Source organism: Bubalus kerabau, chromosome 16 (assembly GCF_029407905.1).
Source record: "Bubalus kerabau isolate K-KA32 ecotype Philippines breed swamp buffalo chromosome 16, PCC_UOA_SB_1v2, whole genome shotgun sequence".
Lineage (NCBI taxonomy): Eukaryota > Metazoa > Chordata > Mammalia > Artiodactyla > Bovidae > Bubalus > Bubalus kerabau.
Genome location: NC_073639.1, coordinates 75,854,897 through 75,879,167, shown reverse-complemented (window position 1 = coordinate 75,879,167; position 24,271 = coordinate 75,854,897). Strand labels below are relative to the sequence as shown.

The following is a 24,271-nucleotide window of genomic DNA, read 5'->3' as shown; positions in this document are numbered from 1 at the left end:
AAATCCATCGCCAAGAGCATCCGCCACCCGGAGCGCCCGCGAGAAGCCTGACGCATGCGCAGTGCTGCCCGAGACCAGTCGGACGGTACGGCGCCTGCGCGATTACGGGCCGGGGGGAGGGGGGACGCGAACGGGGCCGCGCGGCCGGCGCCTGCGCAGCGGCGCCTGTGGGCGGGGCCTGCGCCGCGCCTGCGCAGTCCTCGGCGGCCGTGGGGGGACGGGCAAGAGGCGGGCCCGGGGGCGGGGGCGCCGTGAGGGAGGCTGGGCCGGGCCGGGCGGACGGCGCCGCGGGGTTGGCTGCCGCCCTGAGGCCGGACTCAACGGATTCGGGCCGCGCCACCGGGCGAGCTCGCCGCCCGGCCCCAGCCCGCGGAGCCAGCGAGCGAGCGAGGCGGCGGCGGCGCGCGGTAAGAGCCTGCTCCGGGCCCCCTCAGCGCGAGCGACGGCCGGCGCGCCTCTTCTCCTCCGCGCCGCCCGCGCGGCCCGGCCCCGGCGGCCCCGCGGACCCCGGCGGCCCGCGCCTGCGCCGTCCCCTCCCGGGCCCCCCAGCCCGGCGCGCGCCTGCGCCGGCCGCTCCCCGGCCCCCGAGCCGCCCGCGAGGCCGTCGCGGCCGGCAGCCTCGCCCCCCGACCCCGGCCGCCCGGGGCCGGGCCGGCTCCGCGCGCGCGCCCGCCGCCGCCCTCCCCTCGCGCCCCAGAAGCGGCCGGGGCCACCGCTCCACAGCCCCCGGCCAGTAGTGCTCTGGCCCCCCAGCCCCCGGCTGGCTCCCTGGCCCGGGCCTCTTGCGGGCTCCGTTTCCGTCGGCCGCGCGCCCCCCACCTGCGCCCCGCTCTCTGCTGGCGGGGTCAACCGAGCGGGCGGAGGGTCCTTAATTCTCCAAACCCGGTTCATTGCCTCCGGTTGAACGTGAATATTCTAGTTGCCGAGGACATCTTTGCATTTCCCGCAATCTGGTCATTGTATGGCTTCAGTGGTTAACGCTTAAGGCATCGGAGTTGGTCTCTGGGCAGCTCCCCTGGAGATAGATGACTTGGGAAAAAGAAATCAGTGACCACATAGTTTCGGCCTGCTTAACAAAACCGAGGAAGAATCCCTGTGATCACTCAAACGCAAGAGAATCTGGGTTTGCTGATGCCCTTGGTAATTCTCCGGCAAGCACGCGAGGACCCGAGGGAAATGACCATAAATTCGTCGTCCTGTATCGATTATGGGGGAAATGTCTTTTTTTTTTTTTTTAAGGCATCTCCAGACATTGACAATGTTTCGTAAATTTGCAAGAGATGCAAGAAACTACAGATAATGTTTGCTATCACCCCGGGAGCTGCATCTTGAGATGAAATCAGAGCCTGGGGGCTTGGTAGATACAGCAGACATCAGTACCTATGGATAGCTTATCAAATAAAGACATCGATGAAGGGTGTACGCTGTGAGGAGAAGTGGGGTATTGGCCTGGGTAAGATTTTTTTTTTTCCTATAAAGAGATAGCTGGGCCGCTGATTTTTTTTCCTCTCCTTTTCTCCTTTGATTGCGCTCCAAGCAGTCTTTAAAGACTCAACTTGAGACAGCTGGAGGACGCTCTTTGCTGAATTGCCTGTGCGCATTCTTGGTATGTAGGGATTTCCTTGACGTTCGTTTTTAGTAAGACCGAGAACATTGTGCCGTGGTAAAGCTTTATCGCTGCGCACCTTGGCAGCAGTCCAGGCACCTGAGTGTCCAGTTCCGCATCACAGTGAGTGGAAAGTGATCACGGTGCTTGTGGCTAAGGTGAGGCCTGTATCAGAATTTCTGTTTTAAACTCAGCCTTTGGGGGTGCGTATCCGCCTTGCGTCGTCTTGAGACGGGGTTTCTGTGAGGCACAGGCTCTCTCTACAGCTGACTCGACCCAGCGCATCTTGTATTCCAGACCGGGTGTGCGCGCTCAGTCACGTCTGACTCTTGACGACCCAGTGGACTGTAGCCCGCCAGGCTCCTCTGTCCGTGGAATTTTCCGGGCAAGAATACTGGCGTGGGTTGCTATTTCCTACGCCAGGGGATCTTCCCGACCCAGGGATAGAACCCCTGTTGCCTACGTAGGCAAGAGGATTCTTGACCACGAGCGCCACCTGGGAAGCCCGTATTTCAGATGACTCAGATGATAATACTGCTTTAGTTCAAAGTAATTATCAGGGTTGGGTTTCGTAATGCATTAAGACTTGGTGTGTAACCATACACATATTCAAATCACGCGGCTCACTTATGCGCAGTTATTATGCAGTAGAGGAAAAGCGACAAGGTGTTAGGCGAGGTAAATGCTCTTTGTGGCTTTGGGCAAGTCAGCTTTCCTTTCTGGGCGTCATTTCCCCACGTGTAAAGGTGGGATTTGGAAGTGGAGATGGAAGGGCTCTGCTTGAGGTGTCGGCTTTAATGTTCAGTGGCTCCTTGGCTACTTCGTCCTCTCCAGCCAGAGGTAGAACTGGGCCTTCTCACCAGTTCCATGACACTGGTCCTTCCTTAAAGATTGGAGAGGTGGTGTCGGAAAGCTGGGGTGAACAGACCATGGTCAGGCCATGAAACGAAGTGTTGAGTGGGCTTCAGTGTGTTAAAGAGCAAGGACAGTATAGAGAGTTCTTTGTAAAACTAAATTTATTCAGTTAAAAGGCTGTTCTTTCTAAAAATGTCATTTTCTTGATGTTAAAGCATCTTTTATGGCATGATGGGGATAGTAAATGGTGGTATATGGGATTGTAAATGGCAACTACAAGGTTCGTTTCCTTATCACAATAAGATTTTTTTAGAAAAAAGAACCTAAAATCTATTGTTTTGCTATTGCAGTGAGGGAGTTTAGGAAAAAGTTCCTGGGGCTTTTGCTGCAAAGAAGGTTAAAATATAGATACTTTTTAAGAGTAAATATGAGCTTACTTTGTGGTTTGTCACTCGTTTGTCACGATCCACAGGCAGCTAAGAAGGCTCTGTTATGTATTAACGATACTTCTATTCTGATCACCCTTTCTACCAGATATAAAATGTCAGGATATTCGTGGGTGTGTGTGTGTAAGCCCAGGCAGGGGAATTCCTCCCGGTGGTTGGGATTGTTCATGTTGAATAGACTGGCTGCTGAGGTAAAGAACCCCTGTGGGGATTCGCAGTCCGCTGGGAACTCTCAGTACTGTGGCCCCAGTCTTGGCTGTGAAGCACCGTGACATCAAGAAGTTACGCTGTGCTGCTGGGAGACGTGGCTGGCTTCGTCCGTTTTAGAGTGGATGTGTAACAGATGGCCTTTGTGTCCATGAAATCTTAAACATTTTTAAAGATTTAAAAACTCTTAGCAGATTTAGAGTTATTGTAAGTTTTTTTTGTACTTTTAAAACTGCAATGTATAATGTGTATCAGACATGCATTTTTAAGGTGTCTCAAAATATTATAATCTCTAATTCCTGAAATACTCATTTTCGCCTTGGAGGATGGACCGGTCTCACTCACCTCTGAGTGCTCCACTTTCGGAGGAGAATGTGGTAACTCTGTAAAGGACATTTGTCCACAGAAAAGAGGGCAGATGTGTTTTTCCTGACCTTTCCTCACGTCCTCATTGTTGTCCTGGCTTTATTTTTTTGGTTAAATCCTGAGGTTTGCTCCTGCCTGTCTTTCTAAAATGTTAATCTGCTGAGTTACTTCCCCGCCCTGGCACAATTTAAAACCCTTCAATGCCGCCCCCCCCAACCCCCCCACCCGCCCCCACCCCCCGGTACCCACACATCTCCTGCTGGAATGCTCTTCATTCACCTCGTCCTGCAAAACTCGGCTCAGAGTCCCTGCCTGCAGGGCCTCCCTGGCCCTGTCTTCCGCAGGCCCGTCCAGCCCCTTCGCCTTAGGGTTTGGCCCCTGGTGCCTGACGCAGAGCAGGGTGCAGAGACCCTCAGGCGCAGCCCCTCCAGAGGTCCACTGGCCTTGCCAGCCCTGCGACACCTCCCAGCCACGCACGCCAACTTGCGGAGTCCATTTAATTGTGTCTTAGCGTCTCCTTCAAATCTGGCTTCTTGATAGAGAAGACTCTGTAATGTCTGTTTTATCAACAGAAATGAGGCGGGCATCATCTTTACTTGTTGCATATTGTCTCCTTTCCCCTCCTTGCGTGCCTTCTGCCGTGTGGTTTTTAAAAATCTGATGTTACTGAATGGTAAAATATTAAGAAATGATATCAAATTTCAAGTTTGTCTTTTGTGCATATAGCCCAGGGAAAACAGGAATGTTAAAGGGGAAAAAATACTTTGTCTCTTAAAACAAAACAAACCAAAACCCATATTGCACTACTTGTCAAAAGAACTGAGTTTATACCAAAGAAAAAAGAGAGAGAAATCCTGATTAAGTTTAGAAAACAGGCAAAGAAACTGGCAACAGGGTTAAAATTTGTCAAGAAATACTTGTTAAAAATGAAAGTTGTCCCTTTCTTCCTCTCTCCCTTCTCATGTTCTTGGAGAAAGTCCCAACTCAGCCATTTTCCCGGGACACCTTGTCTCCCAGGAAGTCTTGAGGCAGTTTGTTAAAGCTGCTTTTTTCCACAGCAGTCACAACTGGACTCCTTTCTCCCACGAGGGACCCTTTTCCTCCCACGCAGGAGACACCAGTGTCCCGAGTCCCACTCCTTTCTTTCCCTGAAAGTGTCTCCCGGCCACAGCTGTTGTGCTCACCAGGCCCCAGAGTTCTTGAGCAGGAGATACTGAGTTTTCTCCTTGCATACTTTTTTGGAAAACGAAAAACGAAACCTTGATGGGTTTGTCTCAGTCTTTCCTTGGCCTCACAGCTCGCCAGATCTTAGTTCCCCAACCACAGATTAAACCTGGGCCTCCAGCAGTAAAAGCACCAAGTCCCAACCACTGGACGCCGGGCAGTCCCATGATTCAGGTCAGTCTTCAGTCTTCCATCCCGGCTTCTAGTTCTCTCTTCCTGGGGTCGGTGTTTTCTGCAGACCCCATCACGCCATTGCACTTGCTCAGCTGTGCTTCACCTCTCCTGTTACACATTATCTGCTGGGGTTTTCAAGCCTGGTTCCTTCATTTATATTCTTTTTTTGGCCGCACTGCGAGGTTTGCAGGCTTAGTTCCCCAGCCGAGGGTGGAACCTGCACCCCCTGCATTGGAAGCTCAGAGTCATAACTGCTGGACCACCAGGGCAGTGCCTGGTTTATTCCGCTTTTGGCTGTTACGGATAATGCTGCTGTGAACCTCCATGTACAGAGTTCTGTGTGGACAGATGTATTCTCTTGTCTTAGATGTGTACCTAGGAGTGGGATCGCTGGGTCACATCATAGCAACGTTAAGCCTTTAGCGTCATCACCAACTGTTCTCCACAGCTGCTCCATTTTACAGCCCCTCCAGGCCCATGTCACGTTCTGAGTTCTCCACTTCCTAATCAGTGTATGGGTATTCGGGGGTACTTTTAAAAACATGGGACATTTTTGGTCCTTCTGCTTTTTGTTTTTCTCACTCACTTGATACTTCTGGAAATTCTATTAAATTAGCTCGTACCATTCTGACTCATTATGATGAATAGCTTCATAGTCTTGATAATATTCCATAGTGTAAATATACTGTGTATTCATTCAGTTCAGCAGATAGTAAGAGGCTGCTATGTATCAGGCACCGATTTAGACTCGGAGGCGATAAAACATGATGCTCTGTGCTCTTAGGGTTTACTTTCTAGTAGGGGTGGGAGTGAGACATCAAGAAATAAACAGGTAGCATAGCCTAGGGTTTCACCAGGGCAGTCTGAGTCTGTGGCAGCTTTCTGAGGAGCACCTATGAGTTACCAAGGCTAGACGGCCCTAAATGTTGTTGCAGGTTACTTTAAGGAGAAGGTAGAAACATTTTCGTAAAATAAAAAATAGGAGAAAATAAATAAAAGATCTAACTGGTTAATGTGGCTGAAGAGTTCTGGGTGATCCACTGATCTGTGGTCGGGTGGTCAGGGCAGGAGTCCTTGGTGAGCGAGTTAGCACGTTTATGAATTGCATCCAAGTCCTCGTACTCCAGTGCTTTGGCCGCCTGATGTGAAGAGCTGACTCACTGGAAAAGACCCTGATGCGGGAAAGATTGAAGGCAGGAGAAGGGGACGACAGAGGATGAGATGGCTGGATGGCATCACCGACTCGATGGACATGAGTTTGAGTAGGCTCCGGGAGTTGGTGATTGACAGGGAGGCCTGGCGGGCTGCAGTCCATGGGGTTGCAAAGAGTCGGACACGACTGAGCGACTGGACTGAGCCTCTTACCCTGGTGCCGAGTAGTAGACGCCCCTCCGTGGGGCCAGGTGAAGGACGTGGGGGTGCTTTCTGAAAGGTGCTGGGCTGGGCTGAGAGGACTTTGGGGGGACGTGGCAGAACTTCGCACCCCAGTCTTGTTTTCTTCCTGAACCTTCTGTATTTATTATGTGGCCCTTTGAATTATTGAGGTTGTCCCTCCAGTAAAGCCTACTCTAAATTACTCGTGGTGAAGCCTAGGGAAAAGCCTAGGGAAAACAGTTTGGATCATCTGAAATGGTTAGGCCTGGAGGGCATTCCCTCCAGCGAGGGCAGCTTTGTATTGACATGCAGCCTAGCTGGGCCTGCGCTGATCCTTCTGTGTTGGCCCTGGGGGTCACGCAGGTAAAATAAATGTTTGGTTCTATTTTGGTTTTTTTATTTGGCTTTGAAATGAAGTTAGAAATGCACATGTAGATGCACAGTTACTCACCCTTCTTGTTACCCATCCAGGTAAGAGGCCAGCTCCATCATCACGGGATGCTGGTTGTCTATGAATAATCAGAATGTCACTCTAATGAATAAAATATTATCCCGCAGAAGTTTTTGGGGGCAGTTCGGTTACTAATGTGCCTTGTATTTTGAAAAAGCAACAAAACAAAACACACCTGCAGGCTTGTGTTGCAGTAATGTTCCTGAAGGTCTGGTGTAGTGTAATATAATGTACTGTATATAAATGCCAGCCCGGTGCTGCCTGGCTGCGCAGGCTCCTCCTCTCCTCCTCCCCTGGTTCTGCTGCTGGCCCTCCTTCCCACCCCCAGCACACATGTGCTTACTGGGGTTGGGTTCTAGCACTTTATTTACAAAACTAGTTGAATTCATAAGATTTATGAGGTTTAGGTTATTAGTAGGTGGAATCTAGTGAGCCTCCATGGCAGCGTGGTTGAAAACCACACATCCCACCTGTACTGTTCGTTAGAGGGTCCTCTCACAACACATTTTAAAGTAGTTAGCATGACTGTTATTTTCCTTATTTTATAAATGAGGAGACGAGGTTAAGAATGCAGAGTTCACCAGGGGCCACGCTCGGTTTTGAGCCCAGGTTTCCCGTGTTCTTTCCACTGTGATCTGCTTTTCAGCTGGAATGCTCTGCCCTGCGGTTGAAGGAGCCGCAGCGCCCTGCCGCCTGGAGAACAGAAGGTGGGGCTGGGCGTTGTTCCTCTTGAGGTTGAACTGTTTGAAGAGCCTTCACGTGGAAAGAGCACTGGATTGATTTTGTGCTGCTTTGGCAGGTCCCCTAGTAAACGGCAGTCACCGTCGCACTGACGTTCGGCTCCACGTGTGAGAACCTGCCCGAGAACTGAAGGGGCCCCTTGTGACGAAGGCCGGCGGGCGGGGGCCAGCCGCGGTGCCCCCGGCCTCACAGGCCCGCCCCGCTTCCCCTCCTCTCCCGAGTCTCGCCTCTCCTCCCTGCAGCCCCTCAGAGCCAAGCTCTGCGTACGGGACGGTCGTCTGATAGTTACTGGTGGCTTTGGTTCATTTTTCTCACGTATGCAGTCCGTCTTCACTCCTTCCATGTTTTAAATACAGTGACAGATATGAATTTGGAATTTGTCATTTTTTTCTCCAATGCTGTTTCTGTAGGGATTTTTTTTTTAAAGCTGGAAATAAAAATTGAAGGCGGGGGATTTATTGCATGAGAGTTTCTGCTGAACGGCTAACAAAGGGTTTCCTTTCTCCCCCAGGGTTTATTATACTCAGAGCTAACCCCTCAAGGCCGCTGTGCTGTTCCAGTCCTCGCCGCACGTGGCTGCCCATTGCGTGGGCGCTGTGTCTGTCCGGCCAAGGCGTCCCGCAGGTGTGGAGAGAGTGGTCAGCCGCGGCCGCATCTGCATCGAGGCCACAGAGTGGCTTCCGAGAAGGGCTCCCCGTCCCTGAACTGCCTTGCAGGTGAAGCTTCAGAGCGTGGTGAGGTCGGGGAGAGGCCTGTCCCCCCTCTAGCCGCTGGTTGCTTTGTACACAGCAGTTACTGTTTCGTCTGCCTTGTTGTCGGGAGCCTGGAGCTTAGACATGTTAGCCCTGCTGCGTCTCAGGAGTGAACCAGGGACGTTCCAGGTGACTGGGGCTGGAAGGGGTGGACGGGCGACTGCCCTGCAAAGGAGATTCCCTCAGGAAACAGGCCAGTGAGAAAGTGAGCCCGGCGAACTCCCCTGCGAAAAGTTCCCTGCGATGCTCATGAAAGCCGGTGTTCCCCCACTGTTCCCTGGGGCCCTGAGAGCTGCAGCGCGGTGCCTGTCAGAGGGTCTTCACCAACCCAGCCTAGTGCGGGAAGCCCCCGTTCACCTGGTGTCTGCTGCTGACCTCCCAGCCCGGCCCCGCGCGAGTGGGAGCCTTTGCTGAGCGGAGGGCCCGGCCGTGCGGTTGGCCGTGCGGTTGGCGTAGGGGCCTCGCTGATTATTAGCTGCCTCGGAATCTGTTGCTGGAAAGCTTTCACTCACTACTGCTCTTCCTGCCTTCCTGGACCTTTTGAAGTTTGAAAACGGCTGTTTGGAAAGAGGAAGTAAGAAGTCAGGATGAGGGAATTCGCCTCTGTGGGGCAGGGAGGAAGTCTGCAGCTCACCCTTTGGTGGGACTCCGGGCCTCCACCCAGAGGTGTGAGAACTGACTCCTGGACGTGAGTAGCGTGTCCAGAGTCGTGCAGCTAGTGCGTGGTGGAGCTGGCGCTTGGACCCAGATTCCGCCTGAATGACCCACGTGCTCTCCTCTAGTGCACGATCTCTCTTGTGTTCTGGAGTCCTTAGAAGGGATGATTGCTTTTTAAGGCTGAAATAGTTAAATTACTCATTTACAGTAAATCAGCTTAGATAGGCAACGTTCTCAGAGGTAGGATTTGGTCCTTGGAGGAAATGTTTTGAATTTAAGAAATAGTTTTGGAGGGATAGAATCCGAAGACCCTCCCACCGACTTGAGTTTGGGGTGAGCTGCTGTGCCCTTTGTAGGGATGCCTCTTGTCCTTGATATCTGTTACTAATAGCCCAGAGTCTGCTAAATCAGGCAATGTTGTTTTCAAGTTTTACTTGTTAAGAATTAGAATGAGGTACTAGGAAGAAAGATTGATCTCACGTGTTCTGTTTTCTTGACACACGATGGGTTGTGTCGTATTGAATTTCTGATCCGTGATTGAGTGGGGAGTTTGGGCGTGTAATCGTTACTCACGCAGTAAAGACAAACCGCGTGGTCCGCAGTTGGCAACAGCCGTCGGTGTGCTTGGGGCGCACGGTGCGGCTCAGCGTTCCACACGGAAGCAGGCACCGTGACATTTGGATCTCAGGAGGAAGTGCTTGCCTCGGCCTTCCTCTTTCCCTCCTGCATCCTCATCCTGCCGCTGATAAGTGCCCTAGCGGAGTCCTTCATGCGGTTGCAGGACGTGGTGAGGGGACGTGCCCTGTGTCACGGGGGTCTGGAGAGCGCTTCCAGGATTTCCCCTGACACGCAGGTCCCTCCAGTGGCAGATCGGGCCCCTCCGGTCCTGGCTTCGATTCCGCCTCTCGGATATTTGGCTCCCCTCTCTCTGTGTGGTCCTTAGAAGATGTGCGTGGCACTGGCCCTGCCTCGCCTCGGGTGTGGGGCCGGGAGAGGCCTGCCCGTGCCGCCCTCGTGTTCACCGTGTGGGAAGGCGCGCCTTCCTGCCATCCGGGGCCTCCGAGCGGCGCCTGTCCTGAGACTGCTTCCAAGGCAGGGGGCTTCTCACCCGGCGGACTCTGGACTTGCGGATGACGGGCCAGCGGGGAGCGCTGTGTGAAGCAGGCGCCGGGTGCAGCTGGGCACCAACCCCAGCGCGTGGCCTTGAACTCTGGGTCTGGAGCTCTGTGGAGGACTGGCTGACCGCGCCTCCCTCCCTACTGCCGAGCCTGTGCCCAGCTCTGGGTTGCCAGGTGAGCTCCTGGACGCCAGCTGCACTTAGGTTGCGGGTGAAGAGCGAATACTTTCTGGTCCAGGTGCGTCGCAAAGGTTGCGGGACGGCGTGCAGTGAGGCCTGCTGTGGTCCCAGTGCCGGGGGACGGGGCTGGGCAGGGGCGCAGCGTGGCCTCGGCAGGCTCCGGCCTGAGGTGTGCAGGGGAGTGGGCACGCCCTGAGGGGCTGTCACGCCTGAGAGGCGGGTGGTGTGGAGTGCTGGGGCGGAGACAGGGGCTCCAGGCTGTGCTGCCCTCCTGGCGTAGATGCTGGAAGAGGGCTGCAGGAGGGGTGGGCACAGAGACAAGGGTTGTGTTGGCTACCGCCTGCCTTGGGGGCTGGTACTCGTCTCCACTGGGGTTCGGCGTCTCACGTCTCACCACAGCTGCGCCTGAGACTGAGGAGGGCAGCCCGTCGTGGGGAGCCTGGTCGATGCTGCTCATGCCCTGCCCTCGGCGGCCGGCTTCGGGAGGCTCAGGTCTGCGCGCCTCCGGGTGAGAGTAGGGAGGGGACCTGCTGCGCGTGGAATCCAGGGCAAAGCGCCCGCAGGCAGTGGGCCCTCAGGGTTAGTCCCCGCCTTCCCTCACCGGTGTGCCGTCGGGGCGCCGGGCCATAGTGGCTTTTCACTGTCCGTCTGGGGCCGTGGGTCTGCCCGGCAGCGAGCGAGGAGACCGCAGGAGGCACAGGTCAGCGCGAGCCCCTGCAGCTCCGAGCCGCCTCCGAGCGGCTGTCCTTTCCCAGAAAACGTGGTTGGAAACCAGGGGTGTAACTGGCCCGTGTCATAACTGCTCCCTGTTCTTCAGCCAGTTCCGCTGGGTTGGCTTTCTCAGCTCAGCAGGATGTCTGTGCAGATGAGACCCTATCTGTGGTCTGCTGCGCAGAGACGAGCATCTTCCTTCCCTCCTGGGTTTAAACCGGGCTTTTTGTGCCCAAGTCTTTCAGCCTGGACGCTGTTGATTTTGGGGTGAGGAGTGCCCTTGAATTGTAGGGTGTTCAGCACCCCAGCTGCGACACCAACAGTGTCTCCTGACGGGGCCGAGTGTCCCCTGGAGGCCGGACCGCCCGCGTGGTGACCGCTGCCTGATCCTCCATGGGCAAAGGGAAAAGGGATCCTTTCGGTTTTTCATGAGTTTTCATTTTATCTAATCAGCAAAACACTTACTGAAAAAAGATTTCATTTTTATTAAACTGAACTCAAGTTCTAATCTATTTTAATTTGGAAAGACTTTCTTTGTGCTATTGGCAAAACATTTCTCAAATCTGAAATTTTTAGCTTTTTTTTTTAGGGATTTATTATATTGTTGCTGCCGCTGCTTCTAAGTCACTTCAGTCGTGTCCGACTCTGTGCGACCCGGTAGATGGCAGCCCACCAGGCTCCCCCGTCCCTGGGATTCCCCAGGCAAGAACACTGGAGTGGGTTGCCATTTCCTTCTCCAGTGCGTCAAAGTGAAAAGTGAAAGTGAAGTCGCTCAGTCGTGTCCGACTCTTTGCGACCCCATGAGCTGCAGCCCACCAGGCTCCTCCATCCATGGGATTTTCCAGGAAAGAGTACTGTTGTTACATTTGAATAATTAGCGAATTACAAAAAATGTTTCTTTCTGTATTTCAGAGTTAAACATGTTCAAATATATCGAATTGGTATTTTTAATTAAAAGTATGGCCGACAGTTAATTTTATGAATACAGTATTGTGCAATTTTGTAACTGCCTGCCAAAAATCTGAGCATAAAGCCATGGTTTGAAAGGATCATGAATAAACATTTTCTTTTTGTAAATATTCAAAAACCTTGGCTGAGCAGGGAAAGGAGGCTCAAATTTTCTTGCATTCTGGGAGTTTGAACTTTGGGAACTGATTTGTTTTGGACTGAATCTGGAGAAATCATTTGTGTACTATAGCCAGAAATTCTTCTGGGCTGTCTTTTTCCAGCCGTGTCACTCGTCTGGAATGTTAAGCATCGGCAGTAGTTGAGCGGTCTTTTAGCAGCTTGTATTAAAAAGGAGGTCTCCAGGGTGGATCTGAAGCGGGCTTCGTATAAGATTAGGGTTGGTTGGTTTGTTGTTTTTGTTATTCTTTGCAAGCAGTAAGAAGACGACTTAGAGTTCTACGTTTGAAAAAATGCAGGGAGCTTCTAGTTGTTTTCAGATATTCCCTTGTGTTAAACCCTGCAGAATAATAGAAATGGTGAGTTCGTGTAAGTGACTTTTTCTGTGACCAGAGCGAAGAGAAGCAGACTCGCACTTGTGGATTTTTGTTGCTGGTAGTTGGTGCCTTTCTCCTAGTGTCTGGTCAGTAGCTGGAGTTCAGTGACGAGCTCAGACTCAGGGCAGGCTGCTTACCTGCCACCCTGGCCTCAGTCTCCTCTTTTCCAGGCACATAGGGTGGCTTCTAATCAACTGTGCTGGTCTGGGCAGCACATCTCTCCCCCAGCAGCCTGCTCTGGGCTTAAACAGCAACACCAGCAAAGTGTCTCAGCCACCTCATTACTGTCTGACTCTCTGCCCTTCACAAAGCTGCATTTTTGAAATGTTCTTCATCCTTGTCTCCTACTCAACCTTTTATTCCATTCCAGTGACATCTGACTTCTCTCCAGCCGTCCCCGCCCTTCTGGTCGACTTCAGTGTCCACTCGGGCACGTGGTCCTGTGGATTTGCCCCCCAGACCCCTCGCTGCCAGCGTGGCCAGGCAGAGAGGAGGTGGCTCTGAGGGGCAGGGGTGGAAGTGGGAGAGGGGCTGCTTTTTCCTTTCCCTTCCTCTGTGGCCAGGAGAGCGTTTGGAGGGGAGCGCACACTTGGGGTTAGTGGTGGAGGTGGAGGAGAGGCCCACCGGAAGGCCGCCTTTCCGTGGGGCCGGAGTCTGCGTCACTGGTTTCTGGGAGCAGGGAGAACGCCTACTAAATGTGCACATTAGTCGATGGGCCACACCCTAATTTTAGGCAGGCAGTAAAATCTGTGTTAAAAATGAGAAAATTTCATTTCCTCTACCCTTCCCCTTCCTTCTCCCCACTGCCACTCATGGTTTGTTCTCTCTGTGAGTCTTTTAAATGTTTATTTTTATTATAACATGGGGTTGCAAAGAGTCGGACACGACTGAAGCGACTGAGAGGCAGCAACATAACCTTTAAAAATTGTGGATCACGATACTATACATCTGTGGTTTGTGTAATGTTTGAGCTAAATCGCTTCAGTCGTGTCCCACTCTTTGTGACCCCATGGACTGTAGCCCGCCAGGCTCCTCTGTCCATGGGATTCTCCAGGCAAGAATACTGGAGTGGGTTGCCATTTCCTTCTCCAGAGGATCTTCCTGACCCAGGGACCAAACCCACACCTCTTACGTCTCCTGCATTGGCAGGCAGGTGCTTTACCACTAGCGAGCGCCACCTGGGAAGCCACACTTATGCAACAGTAAGTGGTAGCTTGTGCTTCTATTAAAGATGGACTTGAAGGAACTCCCTGGTGGCTCAGTGGATCAAAATCCACCCGCCAGGGCAGGGCACATGGGTCTGATCCCTGGTCTGAGGAGATTCCATGTGCCGTGGGACAGCTAAGCCTGTACGACACGCCTGCCCTTTAAAGCCTGAGCTCCAGCACTGCGGAGCCTGTGACTGACTCCCGAAGCCTTGGAGTCGCACCCACTGGACCACCAGGGAAGTCCTTCCAAGTCTGTATTTTTCTTTTTTAATGTACATCTTTAAATGTACTTTCTGGTTGTGTGTTAGAATTCACAGATTTAAAAAATGTATATGTTGAGGAATTCAGAATAGAAAGTCTGTTGCATTATGATTTACTTAATTAAAACATTTCTAATTGAAGTAGTTTTCAACCTTCTGTTGGAGTACTCATGATTTTATCAATTGGTTATTTGTTTTGATATATTTAGCAACATTTGCTCACAGGCTTCAATTTAGTTTGCTAAATTTCCATTTTCCCTTGACAGTGATTCCTTCTTAGTGTTTTAAGTCTCTTTTCTTAATTTAAAATTTTAATATTCTTACATTTTGAATGTGGAGTTTGTGAAGAGAGAGAGATATTTAGATTGCTTGGATTGAAACCTTTTTTTGAATTTTAGTGGAGTGTTACCAATATATAACATAAAAACACCATAGCTAATACCCAACACCATAATTTAAACACCAAAGCAGTTTCCTTTTTTTTTTTTTTAATGGTTCTGATCGTGGCTCTGAGGGTATGAATTATGAGATAGAACGTTTGAATTTCTGTTGCTCCTAATCCGTCCTCCTGGCCTTGCCAGCAAGGCCGGCAGAGTCGGCGTGACTTTCTGAGGGCTGTGCGGGCGGGCCTGGGGCCCCAGTGCGGCCTCCTGCTCACCCTTCCGGGAGCCCCGCCACGCACTGGCCGCGCTCCTGGTGTGTGGTTTTCAGTGGGCCGGGGGCAAGTGCTGTTTGTTGACATCGATGTGCCGCAGTGTATAATTTAATGCAGTAGTGAGTAAAAATAATCTTTAGTCATTCCTGATGAAGGGTTTCTCTGACAGAGAGTCCTTTGAGTTGCTGCTTTTGTTTTAACAAGGCATTAGTCATACTTGGGGCATGCCGTGTGTTGGTATAAATCATGCCAGCTCACATTTGTGCCATCCTTGCTGTGGGCCACCCTGCTGAGCACTGGGGGGTTCATTATTTCATTTAATCCTCCCCAAATCCTTATCAGGTGGGTAGTATTATTGCCATCCCATTTTATAGATGAGGAAACAGATTTCAGAGAGGCCGACTTACCTGCCTCAGGATACAGGTTTGATCAGACACCGCAGGTGGGGCAGTCTCCCAGTGGTGGTGGTTTGGTCACTAAGGTATGTCCGACTCTTGCGAGCCCATGGACTGTAGCCCTCCAGGCAGGAATACTGGAGTGGGTTGCCATTTCCTTCTCCAACGGGTCTTCCCGACCTAGGGATCGAACCCCCATCTCCTTCTTTACCAACTGAACCATTAGGAAAATCTCCCAATACTGTTTTTTTTTTTAAATATCACAGTGGATTTAATAAATGATCTTTTTTAGGGACTCCCTAGTGGTTCAGTGGTCAGGACTCCATGCTCCTGCTGCTGGGAGCGTGGGTTCGATCCTTGGTCGGGGAACTAGGAAGCTGCGAGCCTCGAAGTGTGTCCTAAATAAATAAATCAATAGAAACTGTCAATTAAGTAACAAATCCGTTTTTCTTTACTGAGCCGTGCGGCATGTGAGATCTTAGTTTGCCCAACCAAGGACCAGCCAGGCCCCCTGCAATGAACGTGCAGGGTCTTAACCACTGGACCACAGGGAGGGCCCCACGGGTCCATTTAAATAGTTGTAAATACCAGTGCCCTGAGTGTAACAGGGGAGAGTGGTTCTATTCGGAGGGGACTAGGCGGAGCACAGAGGCCTTCAAAGGAAGAAGTGGCGAGGGGTCAGGATCCTGGCGCGGCTCCCCGCGGGAGGCCGGCCCCTGTGGTCACCACGTGGGCTCCTGTGGGCGCCGTGCCGGGCCCTGGCGGTGCTTCTCGCCAGGGATGGCCGCAGAGCTCCCTCGTGGTTCCCAGGACAGTCCTCTCAGGGAGGAGCCTTCCTGATGCAGGGCAGTGACGGTTAAGGTAAATCTTCCGGTCCTTTTGCATTATTTCTGAAACGTGGTTAGTGTGTTTTCTATGGGTGGATGGTTGGGGAGGGTGGAGTTTCTGAATCACTGAGAAAAATTGCCGCCCCCAATCCTGGGTTCTTGCTACACTTTTCTGACCTTTGAGCCCTGGTGAATAACTTCTAGAACAAGGATGGTGGGATTTTTGTTCTCTTCCTTGGTCTGCACGTGTTATTTTGTATAGTAACTCTGTAAATTGGGTTTTATCGACTCTCCTTTCTGGGAAAGGAGGCAGCGCGAGTGGGCGCCCCGCTGGGGCCCAGCGCTGTGCGCTGTGCTGAGGCCCGAGGTGGGGGTGCGGGGTCCGCGATGCAGCCCAAGCCCTCATCACCGTTTGCTCTCTGCCTGTGACATCGCCATCAGGTGCGAGAAGCGCGTTAAATTGGAAGGGTTTTGGAGTCAGGAGGTAACCGTCGAGATTCCTTAAACTCAGCCTCCTTTTATTTTAGGTGAGGATCTTGATTGGACAAATTACTTAGATTGAAAACAGCACTTTTTACAGGGAGAGCTAGTGGGTTTCAAGTCAGAGTCAGAATTTCAGAACGTCCCAAAGGCTGGACCTGCAGCTGAATTTGACCTAATGATAGTTTTGACAGATCCAAGTGTAGGGCTTTCTCAGAATGTGAATGACGCAGCTGTGGAAGGAGAGTGGTGGAGTGTTTGCTGTCCGGTTTCTTCAGCGTGTCTGTGTGTTTGGAGAGATTCATACTAAAGTGTTATCAGTAGGGGAGAAAGGAAAGCAACTCAGCAGGGGTGTGTGTGAGAGGACCTTGTAGTATTGGTGAGGGCGAGGCCCCGCGTCTGGAAGGGGGAGGTGGGAGCAGGCGGGCTCTGCTTGCAGACCGGGTCCTCCAGCGTCTGGGAGGCGGGGGTGCGGCCCTCAGGTCCGGGCGAGCCTGGGCTGAGGGCGCTTCTGAGCGTGGAGCTCGCTCTGGGGGCAGCGAGGCCCTTCCAGCCCCTCTCCCCGAGCGCCTCCGTGCGGCCTTCGGCCTGCCCTGCACAACCCCAGGTTTCTCTGTGGGAAGGACCCCAGTCGGGGCGGCGCCACCCTCAGCCCCCTTCTCTGTTCTGAGCAGACGCAGGTCTGCAGGGGCCTGTGCGGTCGCCGCCTCTGCCCTGTGCCTCCCTCCCCACTCCCGCATCAGCCTGCACGTGTACAGACCTCGGGTTTCAGTGGGATTTGTAAAGGGTGGCCCTGTTCACTTAGGCACCTCATTCTTCCCCCGGACTGTGAGCCCCTGAAAAGTAGGTGCAAGTGAAGTCGTGTCCGCCTCTTTGCGACCCCATGGACTGTAGCCCGCCAGGCTCCTCTGTCCATGGGATTTCCCAGGCCAAAATACTGGAGTGGGTTGCCATTTCTTTCTCCAGGAGATCTTCCCAACCCAGGGATTGAACCCGGGTCTCCCACATTGTAGACAGATGCTTTACTCTCCGAGCCACCAGGGAAAAGTAGATATCTGTGTCTTAATCAGCTTTGGGCGTTCATGCATTTGTTTGTGCCTTGCTGCACTTGCTTCCTCTGGTGACCAAGGCGAGAGCAGATGAGCCCAGGAGGGCCTTGGAATGAAGGAATGGAAGCCCAGACCCTACTATCCTCCCCTCCCCATGGTGTGACTGTTGACGGAACAGCATCACCTGTCTCCCCTCCTGCCCCCCGGGGAGACAGCGTCTGCCCTGCTTGTCCAGTCATCAAATGACCGCAAGACCCCTGTTCAGTCGGTTCTCCCTTGAGCTGGCCCGCTGTTTTAACAGCGTCTCCCTCTCTAATAAACTTTATTCCCTCTCATTGTGTCTCATATCTGGAAATTCTTTTCCAAACCGCACCTGGACCACGACACTTAGCAGAGAACTGGTGTTTGGCTCATCTTGGTACAAAATACACGTTCAGTGCCTGTTGAGGAAGCATTGCCTTGCCTCCTGACTTAGTGGTCAGCACCGTCCGCCTTCTGGCCGGGGCGGGGGGACACGCTGCATGTGGGGTTTCCTGTAAGTGGCCTCCAGGATACTTTGCATCCTTAAGAGCCGTGGTTTGACTTGTAAGCAGTGTTTGATCTGCCGCTTGTGGAAGGCGGGGTGGCCCTTGGTTTTCCTTCGGGGATTCCTGACACCTGTAGAGGGCACGCCCACTTCCTGTGTGTCTGGGGATGTGTAATTAGCTTTAGGCCGGGCTCCTGGAGCGGTCAGTCCTGTCCGGGAACATCCTGGTGAGAGGTCTGGCCACCCAGGCTGAGCGCGGGCACTCCTATAAATGGGAGCAGTTGTATCTCTGCCCTCGCCTAGCAAAGAGTTCTAAATGAAACAGTCGCAGGCCTCTGCAGACGAGCAGGACCGTGGCGCAGGTGTTCACATTTACATCTATAACGTAACACATACTGATTTGGACCTGGTGCTAAGTTTTCTACGATCTCTCCGAAAGGTAGCTTTTATATTGAATAACGTAGTAATTAATTACACCTTCAAAATGAAAAAGACGGGTCAAGAGGACCAGCACTGGCCCCTAGGACAAGTAGATAAGTCTAGAAGGGGAGGTTGAGGGTGTAGTTTTAGCTTGTTGAAGTGAAGTGAAGTCGCTCAGTCGTGTCCGACTCTTTGCGACCCCATGGACTGTAGCCCACCAGGCTCCTCCGTCCATAGGATTTTCCAGGTAAGAGTACTGGAGTGGGGTGCCATTGCCTTCTCCAGGGGATCTTCCCAACCCAGGGATCGAACCCAGGTCTCCCGCACTGTAGGCAGACGCTTAACCATCTGAGCCACCAGGGGATCCTTGCCCTTAATAGGGATCATTTTAGAAAATTGTAGCCTTTTTTTTTTTTACTGACCTGTCTCAGCAGTTGGTGGACACTGTTGACATTTTACGGGTGGGGGCCCTGGAATTCTAGATGCAATGAGGTGACAGTTCCGGGTATAAAAACTCCTCCTGAAACCTGAGAAGCTCGGAAATATCTTGCTAAATTATTTATGTGGATAGAAACAAACAAACTTATGACTGAGTCTAGAATCTTATTGCACCAAGAAAGCTTTTTTAAAGTATATTTTTTTGATATACGTGGAATTTTCCAAGATTGCAATTACTGTAGACACTGAGGGGAAATTGTTCTGTTCTCAGCTTTTTGAAGTGTGTTAGGGTTCTCCGGAGACAGAGATGGAGAAGGAAATGGCAACCCACTCCAACATTCTTGCTTGGAGAATCCCATGGACTGTAGCCTGTCAGGCTCCTCTGTCCATGCGGCCGCAAGAGTTGGACATGACTTAGCGACTAAAGCACCACCACCACGGGAGAGAGCCGGTAGGGCAGAAGCAGCCTTGGTAAAAGGGCTTGGCTTCCGCAGCGATGGGGGCTGAGTCGTCCCGAGGCCTGCAGTTGGCAGGCTGGGCCCCCCCGCCCAGAGACTTGGTAGCAGAAAACACCAACGTCCCACCTCAAGCCAGCGAGGAAGAGTTCCATCAGACTCCAGCCTTTTTCTATTCACATCTTCACTTAGTTGGGTAAGGCCCACCGACATTAAGGAGAACAATAAGCTTCACCCACCCAGTGAACTCAATTATTGATCTCAATCAGAAATGCCCTTACACCTAGAATACTGCTCGACAGAATGTCTGGGTGCCCCGCTGCTTAAGTTGACAGACGGTTAGCCGTATCCCACGAGTGTGGCTTCCCCTTTCAGAAGGCGACACTCTTAGAGCGTGTGCGGGAGACAGCGAGTGCCCAAGCTGCAGGAGCTCGGGCCCAAGTCGGGACTGTTGGTGCCTGCCATAGGGGTTCCGCCCAGAGCTGTGGATGTCTGACTGTTTAGTTCCTAGTATACTCTTGCTTGAGCAGTTTCCTGTCGAGATTCATGTGCGAGTTACTATAAATCACCTTCACATTGTTGGCACATTGTGTGGACATTTTTAGGAAGAACGTGTGTAATGAATAGGCTGTCTCTGGATTTCATCTCAGCAGTAACGGTGTGCTTACATATCTGTTGGAGCGGGGACCCGGGTCAGGCGGTGAGAGCCACTGGCCCGAGAGTGTGCCTGGACCCCACTTGCCAGCGCCCCGGGCGGTCTGTCTGCATCTCAGCCCCGAGGGCCACTGCCGTGCGCGTCTCGTCTCAGGCGCCTGCGCACCGCCGTCCCCTCTTTACCTTGCCGGGCGCTGCACAGCACTGGGGCCTGCCTTCCAGAGGTTCTGGTTTGCGGCCGTCGGTTTCCCTGAAGAGTAGCACTATTCAGAAGCAATTCATATGCCACACACCTCACCCACTAAAATGTAAAATGTGGGAATTATCTGGCGATTCAGCGTTTAGAGCTGCATGCTTTCACTGCTGAGGCCGAGGTCAAACCCTGAGCTGGGGAACTGAGATCCCGGAAGCCTCACAGTGCGACCAAAAAAAGATGTAAATTCAGTGGTTTTTAGTATATTCACAGGGTTACCACCGTCACAAGGTGAGTTTAGAATGTTTCATCCCGAAGAGAAAGCTGTACCCATGAGCGGTTAGTACTCTTGTCTCCTTCCCCTAGGCAGCCTCTGTGCAGCTTTCTGCCTCTGGGTTGGATTTTTCTGGAAAATTTGTGTAAGTGGGGGTCACAGAGCACATGCTCATTTGGATCTGGTCTTTTATCCGGTACCGTGTTTCCAAGGCTCATCGTGTTGTGCCAGTTACAGCCGAGGAGCAAGTAGTTCACTGGGTGGATGGACTGCGTTTGTGAGAGAGAGAGAGAGTGTGAGTGTGTGTGTGTGTGCGCGCGCGCGCGCTCAGTCGCATGTGACTCTTTGCGGCCCCGTGGGCCGTGGCCCACCTGGCTCCTCTGTCCATGGCATTCCTCAGGCAAGAGTACTGGCGTGGGTTGCTATTTCCTACTCCAGGGCATCTTCCCGACCCAGGGATCAAACCCACCTCTCCAGGTGGATTCTTTACCACTGAGCCACCTGGGAAGCCCTTACATTCTGTTTGCTGCTGCTGCTAAGTCGCTTCAGTCGTGTCCGACTCTGTGCGACCCCATAGACAGCAGCTCACCAGGCTCCCCTGTCCCTGGGATTCTCCAGGCAAGAACACTGGAGTGGGTTGCCATTGCCTTCTCCAATGCGTGAAAGTGAAGTCGCTCAGCTGTATCTGACTCTTAGTGACCCCATGGACTGGAGCCTACCAGGCTCCTCCGTCCATGAGATTTCCAGGCAACAGTACTGGAGTGGGGTGCCATTGCCCAATTAATGGACATTTAAAATTGAAACAAAATGTTATTTGTATGCAGAAAGCATGTAAACACAGAACTATATGATAATGTATATCCAGTAAGTAACAAATACATGCTAATAAGTAGAAACTTATTTAAATGCTAGCAAAGAATTCTGTCGTGGTTTAATTGGTCATTTTTGAGGTTGTTTGGGTTGTTTCCTTTTTTTTTTTTTACCATCGTGCATAATACTCCCATGGACATTGGACGTCAGTTCCCGTGTGGACACATGTTTTCACTGCTCTCGGGCGTGTGTGCGGCAGGAGGACTGCTGGCCTGCGTCACCTCCTGAGGAGCTGCCAGGCATTGCCTCTGCCGGCAGCCTGTGAGGGCTCCGGCCGCGCCGTGGCCTCACCAGCGTTCGTCAGCGGCCATCTGCTCGCCCGTAGCCACCCTTGGAGTGGGGAGCGGCTGCTCACTTGGCTGTGCCTCTGGGCAGAGGCAGTGACGGTCGCACTAGGCGGACTTCAGGTGCCCAGGAGCCACCCGTGGGCAGCACAGGCGGGCACAGGACAGCTGCATTGTTGCAGTAAGTTCCCTTGGGTTGTGCAGACCAAGGAAAAGTTTAGGGACTGGGAGTGGGGCTGAGTGGTGTGGGAAGGAGGGCTGCCCTGGAATTTGGAGCAGAGACACTTCGGGGAACCATTGACAAGACAAGAGACTTAGAAAAGAGAAGGTGATACAAAAGGAAAGAGAGGCTGAAGGAAACGTTCTTAGGATCTTGATTTTTCTACAAAATCGACTTAGTGATAGGTCCAACCCAGTTCTTTGCTGGTACAGGTAGAAGAGCGGAGTCGCTGGTCGGCAGGGTCAGCATAGCCGTGGTGTGTGTGTCCTGGGAGGCGTCTGTCTGGGTTACTTTCAGTGTCCTCCGGGGGCCTGGAGGGAGCCTGGAACGAGCAGCTGGTGGGTCTGAAGTCTAGGGAGCGTCGGCCTCGGGCCAAGCGCTCATGGCGTGCGGAAGAAGAAGAAGGCAAGCAGACAGTGATCTGATCACCGAATACAGCATTTTCTGGAAGGAATAACTGAGAAGTTGGGGGGAGGCCAGAGAGGAGCCCGAGGTCTCGCTGTGCTTCCCTTGTGGGGTGTGGTGGCAGTCACAGCGTTCTCTTTGCTCTGAGGCCTTACCAAGGAGAGGTGGAGCGGAGCCCCTTCCTTCTGTCTCACTGTTCCTGCCGCCAGACCAGTTGGTACAGTTTGCGCAGATCGGGCAAGATGACTCGGGAGCGTTTGAGCAAAGTCTGGGTGAAGTGGTCGTTGAGGCTGTTGGAAGGGAGCTTTTCTCTTCCAAAAGGTTATTCTGTAACTTTCCCTTTATTTCTAAGTGTGTAGAAACCTTCCTGAAACAGACCAGCCTCTTTTTTGTGCTCAGCGGCACTGAGTGCAAAGGCCCTTCTGTTCACAGCAGACTTTCACTTCTGTTAGTTGTGTGACTTTCTTTACCCAGACCCGGCCAGCGTGTCTCCCCAGACACAATCTTGCTGCAGAGACTGCATTCCGGCTCTGCTGATAGAGGTGTGCTGGGCGGCTGTCTGGCCACGGCTCTGTGTGCTCTCTGTTCTCCAGGTCCTCCGAGCTGTGAAGCCCAGTCTCTTCCAATCAGGCGGGAAGTTTCCTGTCACGGTTCTCACAGGCGTACAGAACGCCTTACTTTCTGAACGAAGCGTTGAGTCTTATGTTCTGATAGGGCATTTTGGAGCTTCCTCTTGATAAAAGAGAGATGCTGGGAAACATTTAGATCCTGATGCTGGAGTTTCTGGGCTGTTCTGCTGGTCTGTGTGCAATGTCAGGACAAATATTTGAACCCAGGACTGTGCTGGATAATTTGGAAAGCGTGATCCCCGTGGGGACCTGTAAAGCGGCTTGTGCTCACTGCAGGACGGTTATTGCTTCTCTGCGCGTGCGTTGAGTTGGCCCCTTCCATTAGAGGTCTGGGGTCTTCTTTGTACTGAGAGAACCAGAATGCAAAGAGTAACTTCCGATCAGTAGTGTTCAAGAAGGAAGTGCATTCTGATTAACTAGTCTACGAATTTTTCCTCATTTTCTGTAACGACATCTAGCTTTCAGACATTTTTATTTCATGGTAAGATCCTTTGAAAACAAATTTCTAAAGCACTTTCTTGCCGTTTTGTTCTCGGGATAACGCCGTTTCTCTCCACAGATTTGCCTGTAAATGCATCGCGGAGAGGCAACCCAGAATGAAGAAAGCAAGCAGGAGTGTCGGCTCAGCGCCTAAGGTGTCGGGGACGAGCAGAGTGCAGGCAGCGGACAAAACCAGGCCCGAGAGCAGCTCCTCAGCCTCTGCGGGCAGCAGGCCCGTGAAGCCTGGGGCCACAGCAGCGTTGTCGAAGGTATTCGTGTGACGTGTTTGCGCGCACGGCGGGTGTAGGAGGAGCATGTCTCCCTGTGTTGGGCCCGTCATTACCAGCGATGCCGGGTGGCAGCTCGGTTGTGAGCAGAGCGCTGTGCCTCCGGGGAAGGGCCCCCTTCCGGGAGCCCGCGGAGCATGGCGTGGAGGCAGTCATTTGCAGGAAGAGCTCAAGTACTGAGAAACAGTCAGCTGTCTGGGAGAGCAGGAGAGTGGACTGCGCCGTTTCCAGCAGGGAGACGCTGCTGCTGCCTGAGGAGGCTGATGGGGCGCACACGCGTGCAAGGTCTGGCTGGATGGCCAGTGCGACATTCCCGAACCTCCGCACGGTTCTTCTTCCCGCTCCACCCTTTATTACACTGCCCTGAAGAGTGTGCTGGTTGGTATTAATCCCACGTAGAACTGGGTGGTATCAGTGTAGGTAGAGCGTGACTCGTGTTCTCGTTACACCCCTTCCTTTGGAGGCTGCTTTGCTCCCTGTTGGTCACGGGCGTGATGTGTTCGAGCCTCGGCTCTGGGGCAGGCTGGCCAGGCTGGCCGTGCGCCCTCGGGCTGCGGTCAGGTTGCAGCGGTGCACGGGCCGGCCTGCGAGCAATGGCAGCAGGCTTGTGCGGCCCGGCCCGGGAAGCGCCCTCGGCCCACGGTCCATCCCCGACAGGGCCGGTCTCCCCGCGGCACTCCCGGTGTCTGTGGGAGGCTGCTGCGGGCCTTTTTCTGCTGGTCTGGTGTTGGGTTCGGTGGGCCGAGGGCCCCACGGTCTTCCTCCAGACTTTCTCAGGCCAGAATTCATCGTGCCTATTCTTTGCTTGCTTGTTTTGGGGTGGAGACTTTGCCTCTGCAGAAAACCTGGAGCGCATTGCTGCTTGTCTGATGGGGAGAAGCCAAGCAGTGCCTGAAACA

At 52.8% G+C, this 24,271-nt stretch overlaps 1 protein-coding gene across 7 annotated transcripts in view; it reads left to right on the top strand.

The window, feature by feature from the left end:
* Positions 1–257: 257 nt before the first annotated feature.
* Positions 258–24,271, top strand: part of SPECC1L (sperm antigen with calponin homology and coiled-coil domains 1 like) — an 86,493-nt gene continuing 62,479 nt past the window's right edge. For 2 of the 7 annotated variants that reach the window (XM_055549715.1, XM_055549714.1), the window contains exons 1-3: positions 258–407; positions 7,956–8,160; positions 23,165–23,354. In XM_055549715.1, coding sequence (XP_055405690.1) covers positions 23,202–23,354 — 153 coding nt within the window. In that variant the 5' untranslated portion in view covers positions 258–407; positions 7,956–8,160; positions 23,165–23,201. Of the gene's footprint in view, positions 408–688; positions 1,454–7,955; positions 8,161–23,164; positions 23,355–24,271 lie in introns of those variants that run through there. The other 5 variants (XM_055549711.1, XM_055549712.1, XM_055549710.1 and 2 more) reach the window with 5 other exon arrangements.